The sequence below is a fragment of the Taurulus bubalis genome (genome assembly GCF_910589615.1).
Source record: "Taurulus bubalis genome assembly, chromosome: 16".
Lineage (NCBI taxonomy): Eukaryota > Metazoa > Chordata > Actinopteri > Perciformes > Cottidae > Taurulus > Taurulus bubalis.
The window spans coordinates 15,105,950-15,116,823 of record NC_136604.1 but is presented as its reverse complement, the minus strand read 5'-3'; the positions used below and the strand labels follow the sequence as shown (position 1 = coordinate 15,116,823).

The 10,874-nt window shown below is 41.6% G+C and overlaps 1 protein-coding gene across 1 annotated transcript; it reads right to left on the bottom strand.

Moving 5' to 3' along the window:
* Positions 1–2,881: 2,881 nt before the first annotated feature.
* Positions 2,882–9,854, bottom strand: col8a2 (collagen, type VIII, alpha 2; the record flags this gene model as incomplete). The annotated part of the gene is made up of 2 exons (XM_079231526.1): positions 2,882–4,785; positions 9,692–9,854. 2 exons carry the CDS (start codon positions 9,852–9,854, stop codon positions 2,882–2,884), a joined length of 2,067 nt encoding a protein of 688 aa, XP_079087652.1.
* Between the last annotated feature and the right edge of the window lie 1,020 nt (positions 9,855–10,874).

The window sequence follows — 10,874 nt, the reverse complement described above, 5'->3', positions numbered from 1 at the left end:
CAGAAAACACTTCAAAGCAACTTGTGATCGAGATGGTACATGGATCTTACTGACACTCGTCGACTGATTTGCACACAGGGCAAACTCTGCAAGCAAGACACAAGGACAGAGAGTTATAGCCACATGTAACTCACATCACCATTTCATATGTCCAAAAATAGAAGGCGACAAAAAAAGGCAACATACAGTACATAACGAGCAGTCTTGTAGACTCACATGACAATAATGATACGTAGCAGTTCTAGTTTTTTTTTTATGTAATGAGAAGGAAAGGGCAAGAGCAAGTGCACTGTTTGCATTACATAGACTTAAAATACTGATCAACCTTATCCTAGCACTGCTTTCCCAGAAGAGTTACTGTTTATATATAGTGACACAGCATGGTAGATGATTTATAGAAACATTCTATACAACATTTATTCTGATTGCAAAGCTCAATATTTGGCCCACTCCTCCTGTACATTAGGTTTGCAAGGTAGTCCTAAATTCAGTGTAATGATAGCGCTTGGGCGGCATAAGTAAAGTAACGGTAATCGGTCGGTAATGTAAGCTACTTTTCTCAATGTAACCCAAACGTCCTCTCTTCTGTAACTGCAGCCATGATAAAAGATGTTTGCACACTTTCGTTTTTCTGTTCATGACTTGGTACAACCCAACAAATGTTGCACACCAGAATACCACTCATTGGACCAATATGCAAAATAGTCAAAAGTGTTCAGTGTCGACCAGTAATTTATGTTTCATAAATGTTGTCTTCATTATGTTGATGTCACCTCACATAATCTACTCATTACCTTCACCCATTTTATAACATGTTCCCTTGCTTTTGCAGTGTGTGGATTTTTCTTAAAAGCCCAAAGCAGGCTGAGAGATTTTGGAGTCAGAATACATGTGGAACATTAACAGGACTGTAATTTCATCCTCAGGGTTTGTAACTCCATTCAAGTTTGTGATTATCCTCGCTGAAGTGTTCATGACCTGCCAGGGGGACACTGTGAACTACACACACACACACACACACACACACACACACACACACACACACACACACACACACACACACACACACACACACACACACACACACACACACACACGTATGTTGACATAGTAACAGACAGAAGGGTATATTTACCAGAACATACAAGCGCACGCATACACACACAGCATGTATCCTTAATGCCTCATCCAACAGAAATGAGTAAATACACCGCTCTCACCTCTGGCCCTCCACCTCTCCCAGAAATCTGGCAGGGGGTTGTTAAATGTTACACAACCTGTATTTCACAACCTGTGGGCCTCAGGCAGTCCCTTTACTTATTCATGGAGTGAATGCAGATTGATTCTCATTTCCGGCTGTATATTTTTGACATTATTCATCATTATTCTGTTCTGAGAGACATATTGTCCTTGTAGCCACATATGATCCACGAAGCAAAACAATAATTCAGCTATTTTAGACACATTGGTCTGGGAATTATTAGAAACAATTTGAGTCACGAATGATTCAGAATTGTTCTCATTTGCCCAGCAACAACAAGTTGCATAGAAACTGGCATTGAAGGAAGAAGTGGATGTATTTTGTTTGTCAACCATTTGCATCCCAGATTTTACAGAACGTGGTCAGAAATGAGGCTTTCATAGTATGGCAACAGAGATCGATCACTTTGAATGTAATGTGATACTACATTTATAAATGGGTATACCATTAGAACGCAGTGATGTCATGGTTAGAGCATCTGAAGAGGATGCCTGCGACACCGTCATGGGATTTGCAGTGCAAATGTGAAAACAGGATCAATACAAGGAAACGGGCCATTAATCCAGCTTGAGTTGTGTCCTAACCATCCATTTTGCGGTTGCTCTGAGTATCTATTCTATGGCATGTAAACATTGACTGTATGCATACATATAATCCTTAATGAATTTTTCCTGAAAGAAAAAAAGCATAATGTTTGCGTTGTTCACTTTAACGGAGCAGTTTATTTACTAAAGTCGAATACTGTGTGGTCATATTTACTCTTGGATTGTATTTCTTGGATTGCATTTCTGGACAGTTCAATAAATTATAAAAAAAAGATAAAGGTCATCTTAAATGGTCGCCAACTAAATTCAGAAAGAAGCAGAGAAAAAGGCACCCTACAGATGCCAACTAATTGTCAAAATATATATCTCACTCTTAAAACAAAGATTTAATCCCATTAATAATTTTAACGTAGCAATTGTTTAGAGTACCAAAAAGGTAAAACAAAATAAACGTGAAAAGTATAGTATTTCAGCACAAAATGTCTTGTTTTGCCATTGTCTTTCTATATTTTCTATGTTGTATCGTTGCTCTTTATGTCAGTATTGCCATTCACGGTTTAAATATGAACACAAGGAGGATGTGACTGCAGCCAGAGGAACCAATCACCCCCCAGGGTCTGGTGATGTCAGAGCTTGTGGGCAGGATGTGCAGTCACATGGGAAGGTCTGTCACTAGCACATTACAAAGTAAGGCACTTAATAGTCTGAATCCGATAAACAACAACAACAATGATGACAAGGACCAAATAATAACAATAAAATTATGACAATATAATAATTAAAATAATATAAGCTAAAAAACACCATCATGAAATACAACACAAAACACACATTTGAAGGACAATGAAACAAAGAACACAGTATGAAACTCCTTCCCCTGCTTTTTAAAACTTTCCATATTTCATTCACAAAGTTTTTTTTTCTCTCGCTGATATTGCTGACGGTAAGACAGGTAAAGATGATGGCAATAACATTGAGAATCCTATGGGTTTTGTGTTGCTGTAATGACTGTAGGTATTTTAGGTTTAGGGCTGCTCTGAGGTGCCAATACAGGAACATGAATGAAAGGACAGGGTTATGTGGGACAGAGAAGAAATCCTGAGAAGGAGGAGTGAATGTATTCGGTAGAATAGAGGCCATTTGCCTGATCCGAGGGCATCTGGACCCATACCTGGTCGCCCTCCTTCAGCTCTAGGACAGCACTACCAGACGCCTGGTCCATGTAGCCTTTCTTGTACTCATCATAGGTGTAAGTAGCTGGCACATTGTTCTTGTACAGTGCCACCCACAGGCTTGTTCCCTTTACATGCATGTGGTATGCAAAGTAGTAGACACCAGATAAAGGAGCAGTGAACATGCCAGTAGCAGGGCTGTAGGCATTTTGCCCGTTGTACAGGGTTCTGTCAAATTTGATTGGCATGGCAGAGGGAGGGAACGGTGTGCTGAGGATGGCTGTGAAGGCTGGTGCCACAGAGGCAGAGAGTGGGACTTGACTGTATGCAGGCCCTTTCCTGTCCCCTGGTACTTCATCCCCTTCCAACTGTGAATCTGTTGGCCCTGCAACAACTGTTTGGCCATTTCCTGGAGGACCAGGGGCCCCTGGAGGACCAGGAGCGCCGTGGTTACCATTAAGCCCAGCAGGGCCTGGTTTCCCTGGAGGACCCTGGGGACCTATGGTTCCCTTCTCTCCAAACTTACCCAGTCCAGGAGGCCCTGGAAGTCCGGATTCACCCTTATGGCCAGGGCCACCCTGTGGCCCCATGGGACCCATGGGACCCTGTAGGCCAGGAATTCCCGACTGGCCCCTGGGTCCTGGAGTTCCTATAAACCCTGCCTCACCTTTAGGCCCTGAAACACCCGTCAGCCCTGGATTTCCAGGTAGACCGATTTGCCCTCCGTCCCCTTTGGGTCCAGGTTTTCCAAAAGGACCGTGAGGTCCAGGAATGCCTTTCTCCCCAGGGATGCCAGGTTTTCCAAAGGATCCAGTGGGGCCTTGGTCACCTCTTAGGCCAGGAAGTCCTGGAGGGCCTTGGGGTCCCAGCTCTCCCTTCTGTCCTAGCATTCCATGTTTTCCAGGGAGTCCCATTGGGCCTTGAAGTCCTGGTGGTCCTGATTGTCCATCAAGGCCTGTTCCCCCAATTGGGCCGAGCATTCCTTGCTCTCCTTTGTCCCCTGGGAGACCAGGCAACCCACCATAGCCCTTGTCTCCCTTAGGCCCACTCAGACCAGGTTTTCCATAACCAGGAGTGCCAGGAAATCCAGGAGAACCCCTGAGCCCTGCCTCACCTTTTGGTCCTTGTGAACCCAGTCCTCCAGGTAGGCCGTCTTGCCCAGGCTTCCCAAACCCAACTGGTCCTGGCAGACCTTGTAGACCTGGAGCCCCAGCCTCTCCTGGTTCTCCTTGTTCTCCCGGGAGTCCTTGATCACCTTTAAGCCCAGGCAGTCCAGACAAACCTTTTAGGCCTGGTTTGCCTATACCTGGAAGACCAGGAGGCCCTGAAGTGCCTTTCAGCCCAGGAGGACCCCTTATACCTGAAGGCCCTGGCTTTCCATTTCCATTCTCGCCCCTTAACCCACGTTCACCTGCTGGGCCAGAAAGACCCTTTGCTCCTGGTTCACCCCGAGACCCAGAGGGGCCTCTCATGCCTGGAAGTCCAGGTTTTCCATTTAGAGACAAGCCAGCTGGACCAGGGAGGCCGGGCTGCCCTGGAGGACCTCTGGAACCTGGTTCACCACGAGGGCCAACCTCGCCATTAAACCCAGGTATTCCCTTTGGTCCAATCTTTCCTGGGAGCCCTGGAAGTCCAGGCTTACCAATTCCTGGAAAACCAGGAGGTCCTTGAGAGCCTGGCTGGCCATTGAGACCCGGCTTGCCCAGTCCAGGTTTGCCTGGAATTCCTTCTGGCCCAGAGGGGCCTCTAGGTCCAGGTTTGCCTTGGAGACCTGGTTCCCCCTTGACTTCCATCATGGGTGGCATATCTGTAAAAAGAGAAGATAATATTGTTGGCATGATCATGTATTTAAAAACAAATAAGGTGTAAAAAAACTGATCAGACAGTGTGTAACATGCTACATAAAGTGTACACATATGTGTAAAAAAAAAAAAAAACATGTCCCATCTTCAACATTAGGAGCAATGGGCTACTGTAAAGTGACAGGGATAAAAGGATGACCAGCTGTACCACCTGAGCCACAGCTGTGTAGTGTCTGAATGCATTTTGATGGAAACCAAAACCATTCTCCTAAATTACTGCAGGTCAAAGCAATATAAAAAAAAACTCTCAAGGCTGCAATTCCTATCTCCACTTCAGTCAACTGCATCAACCAGCTGCTTCACCATTAGAGGTAAATTCAAACCTGTTTTTTACTCAGACCGAAACACTGATTCATTGTCATTTAAGAAGGAAAGATACTTGAAACACTGGACTTTACACATCCCTGCCACTTAGCGGTAGGGTTGGGTACCGAGAACCGAAAAGCAACTAAGATTTCGGTGCTTCCTTCCGGTGCCTGAGCCGATTAAAATACTTTTTTTTTACACTACTCTGTAAAGTTGCACGGTATATAGATACTAAAAAGGTAGCGCGGTGCCCGCACGCTAAAACGATTATTAAAATAACGCGGATCAGAGCGCACTCGCTGCTCTGCTCTCTGTCCGCCTGCATGCAGAGCGGGGCTCGAGGGGGCGGGGCTTCCAGCGCTCACACACACAGCGCGCGCACACAGAGATTGCTGCAGACACGAGCACGAGCTTTTGAACGTCCGTCCTCGGCTTGCTGGAACAAATCTCTCCAGTTGATATTAATGATGACGTGTAGTCCAGTAAAGCAGCAGTTTGTAGAATCCAACGGTTTCTGAGTTCTGTTGGACACAGTCCCATCAGGCCACCTGATGCTTGTGTCTGTTCTTTTTTTTTAATATATATATTATATAACTGTAAAATGTATATATATATATATATATATATGTATATATATATATATATATATATATATATATATATATATATATATATATATATATATATATATATATATATATATTGTTTATAGTTTGAAGTTAAAAGGTTTGAAGCTGTAGTTTGAAGTCAAGTGTTTTGTATGTACTTATTTATTTATATCTATAGTATACTTTAAACAGTTCATAATATTGTTAAATTTGAAGAAAAAAAATTGCCTTGGCAATAAAAAAGTATCGGTTTAGGCACCGTTTAGGCACCGGTATCGTTTTAAAAGTATCGGTTTCTACTTAGCGGTAAGGGTGTCAGACTTTTAAAAGAATAACAAAATAAAAAAAGTCAATGAATCAATCCTACATATGTTGTAGAAAAACCTCAATCCTTTAACGTGTGCCCAGAGTTAAGCAGAGTGATCCAGACTGTTGCAGCAAGCAAGAGCCAATGAACCTATTCTAAAAATATATTTTGTTGTTATTGATATCTATAGTTTTTTGATTAGCCGCTGAAGTTTTGAAATATCATAGTCAATATGGAGAGAATAAATGCAGCTGCAAAGGCACTGAAGAGAGAAGATGTGAAAAATGCAACTGGGGATTGAGTACATTGTCCACTGTCAAGTGAACACAACAATTGAAGGCAGACGAATTAATCATGAATTAAGTAGCTACAGAGATGAAACATCTGGCATCAAATTAAAAATAAAATCTCAGTCATGCTGGAAAGAGTCTTCTGAAATCACTTTAATATAATTGTGTCATTTGATGACCTTTTTCCATGCATCAAAGGCATGGTAAGCCTTCTGACTATTCAGGTCCTTAATTAATTATTTGTCTTAACTGCTTGTTCATTGTCATGAATCAAAGGTCAGAATGAGCAGAAGGCAGGCTATAGTCTGGACGGGTCTCCAATCCATATAAGAATCCATGTAATCATACCATTAGACAGGAATTCACTTTTCTGTTTTACACCTGAGTGACTTGGGTTTTAGAGTGTCTGTAAAATGCAAATTTTTGGATTGTATAACAAAGCAGAAACTAGACTGAGAAGTGTATATATGCCACATGTCAGAGACTGTCTCATTATGAGGGAAGCAGAACACAGCAATACCACACAGAGCAGAAACACAGGTCTGGTCTGCAATCAAAAAATGTCCGCAGGTTTGCTGTTGCTTATTTCAACAACACTGTTGGCCCCATGACCAGAAGGCAGCTCACCTTGTATTATTTTTATAAGAAAGCACAAATGACAAGTATCCACATTTTGAAATGTCTGTTTGGATCTCTGTCAGACAATCTTGCAGTGAATTAAAGAAGTGACCACGGCTTCAGTCAGCCTACCCTAATGGAAAGCAAAGATTCAGTTGTGGAAAAATAATTTATCCCTATTTTCTAACCATATCCAAAAACAGTGTTATGTGGCACGTCCTCTCAAACCTGGGATATGTCAATACACCAACAGCAATAAATGACAGGTGAAAACAAATGTTTTTTTCTGCCTTGTAATAAGCTTGCAGGGAAATGAAAGTTGGAAATCCCATTATTTCCCCTAATGTAACCACAGACCACTACCTCCCCCTGCTGGCACTTAATGAGAATGCAGCCTTTTAAAACAATTATATATATATATATATATATATATATATATATAAAAAAAAGCTTAGTACACTAAACAGCACATGGGTTATAGTACTGTATGAGTCTAGATATGCGTGTGCACATTATTATGTTCGGTATGTGATAAGCCTGCCTCGTGTAGTTTTGAAGGCTGAGAAATATTTTCTAAGAAGTGACCATATGTCAGCCAAATGGGTGCAATCAACTTAAAGCAAAATACCAATTTTAACAATGAAGGTTATATTTTTGCGGTTGTGTTCATTGTTCCTATTCTGTATGATGCCATTTACACTGTAAGTGTTTCATTTTAATGTGTTGACATTAACAGCCAATCTGTGGGTAAATGTGATGATTTTGATTACTGTCTGACTTCCAGGTTTAACTTTGATCTATTTACCAGACTGTACAGTTTTTGTAAAATTTCAGATGTAATCACTTTTGTATCCTCCTCACAATAAATTGTTCCTATAATACATTTAGACTAGAAGTTTGTCTGTATCAGTGAGGATGCCAGCCGAAACATTGTGATGTTTCGGCTGGCATCTTCACTAGTGCTCAGGTATGTAATGAGCACTCTGGTCTCAGCTTTGTTTGTTTATGCCTTAATAAATCACCACGAGAGAGGAAATAAGATGCTTCACACTTGAGAGGATATAATGGCTTCGTCATTACTTGTTGCGATTAAGTTGTGCTTTCAAATACATTTAAACTGACAGAAAGTCACAGAATTGATTGAACTCTGCTTTTGTAAGAGCAAACCTTCGGGAGCCTGAGGGCAATACTGACTCCGGCCCCGCTAAGATTGATACATAACCCACAGCTCATAATCGCTTGTGATTGCACAAGAAAACCTTTATACATGACTGGGAACCTTCTTCTTACAAGAATGTATTGCTTTTTATTTGACAAGTTTTTTTTTATGTTAGTATTTATTTTTCCCTGAACATCTAGTCTTCCACTGGTCGATAGCAAATATTCTTTGAGTTACTACACTCATATACTAAGTTTAGTTATGATATTACAAATTATAATTCTATATCTGATACATTCAATCTAAATATCCTATGTATGTATTCTTGTTTGGGTTTTTATAATGGACTTTTAATAAAGATATGTTCATAAAGATCAACTGAACTGAATAATTGATGAATTATTTCAGTGGTGATGCAATGTGGACATGTGACCACTGGGTGGCAGTAAAGGCATTGTATTCATGTGAGCCACATGGCGCATTAGTTTCACTCCTCCAAATCGTAATCTTGTTTCTAGCACACTTTGAAATCCCATTTATAGAATGCATAACTTCTCTTTGCAAATCTTTGATGTCTCTGTGAGGGATTTAACTGAACACACGAACAGTAAAATTGCTCTGAATCCAACTTCTGGAGTCTGTCTTTGTCCAACGTCATATTATGGCACTGAAATGAAAATGTGCCCGTCGTTCACTTTGAACTTTTCTTTGAAGAAAGGGGCCTCTGTTCACACATGGTGCGTCTCATCTGATCCAGAGCATGTATTGGTAGTTTGAGTCAAATTTGATAATGATAGCAATGACAGCAAGGAACATTTTTTCAGGATGATTATCACCCCACTCCCCGTCCCAGTTCCCCTTGCCTGAGCCTTTTATACAATCTATTTTTACATCCTTCACACTCTCTCCTTCATCACACAGCTGAAGAATATTTGATAAACAGTGGGGTAACAGCATCCAGATGGCAGGAAGAACAACTGGCCAAGTGGAGCTCAGCAAACAGTGGGCAATCAGGCCTCCATTAGGCCCCTACTGAGAAGCTGCCAAATGCTGTCGGACCCGCAGGGCAACGAGACACACACTTCAGTGAGTCCTTTAACTGCCTGAAGAGAGTCACTAAACCAGTGGCTTTAGTGCACAAGTCTGTCCTGGGACGGTCTCAACATCAGTCACAGATTTAACTGCAATGTTGGAGCCTACTTTTGTTCCTAGCACGCTGTTATATCTCTGTTCTTTAGGACTTGCATATGATCCACACCAGTGCTGACTGGTTCAGATAGTTGGAAAAAAAAGTAACTTATATACTGTCTGCAGGAAATAACTTTGAGTCGGGAACTATTCAATTTGAAATAACTGAAACATCAAGACTTAACTATAGTTTGGCTATTGTGTACACTTAATATAGGGTTAAATCATCCTGAATCAGTTTCAAATGCCCCCAATGGACTGTTGCGGAAATGTGAGTGGCCCTATCAGCTGGCAGAGTTCAAAGCAAACAGTTTATGTAGAGCAGAGTGAGACATTGACGTAAAAGAGACACATAGAATCCCATGAATTACTCACCAACGTAATGTCCCTTGCCTTCTCTGAACGGGGGTCCAATAGGCCCTTTCATCATGGGCTGCATGTACTTCATGTGGGCCACGGGGGGATAGCCTCCAGCAAGAGCACGCGCTCCCAGCATCAGCAGCACACAGGCAGGAGCCAACAGCATGGTCAGCAGCATCTCAGGCGTCAGACGTCACACAAAAATAACTGGAGGAAGAAATAGAACAGAAAAGAGGTCCATATTTGTTATTATGCTCAACATTATAATTGTTTTCTTCGATTGGAGAAATCAGGGAGTCAAGGGGAGTATGATGGGATGCCACACAATAGCAAACATTTGTGGAAACACATTTGAACTTCTTGAAAGTTGCAAGGTAATATACCCCTTTTGCATGTGTTTGCATTTACTGTTTATGGGCTGAAATGAGTGATTTGCACTGCTACAAGCAATGTGAAGTAGTAGACTGATGTCAAATATGTTTGTCTGTGAATATTAGTTTTTAGAATCTTTTTTTTTCAAGCATTGTGTGTCCTAGCTAAGCCAGCCACAAGGAAGCAGAGGAAACATGCTTCTTGAGTAAAAGGACGGAAAGCAGAAGATACTATTGCCCAAATATAAATGGGCTAAAGGTTGGCTGACATCTACTAAAGTATGACTTACTTTATATTAAAGACAGGCACTACCTCCATTACTGGTGAATGACAAGTTACACAAGACTGTTCCCATGCATTGCATATGTCCAAACACTTACAAATATAACATAACATGAGCATAATTACTGATATATGGCCCTGCTCTCTGCTGCTACACCGCATGCGGTAAGTATTTGGTTGGGTTAATATTTGCCCTAGATGGCTCTCAGAACCTATGGCAAGCAGATCTGTTGACTTTAATTTACTTCAGGAAGAAATGACCACATCTCCCTCTGCCAAATATTTGCACAACCGTGGTCAGGTGCGAACAGGAAACCACCAGAGGATGGTTAGTGTGCTTGTGTATCATAAGTGAGCAACTGTAGGTGTCCTTGAACTGGTGAAATTATGTGTGAAAATGGCTTAAATTTCCACTTGAACTCTCACCTGAGCTGTTTCTGTCAGCTGTCTTTGGACTGATGACTGTCAGGAGTTATTTTGTGATGATGTGGGATGAAAAATTGAATCTCAGGTTCAGCCTGCTCCTGTTTGAGTGCCCAAAATG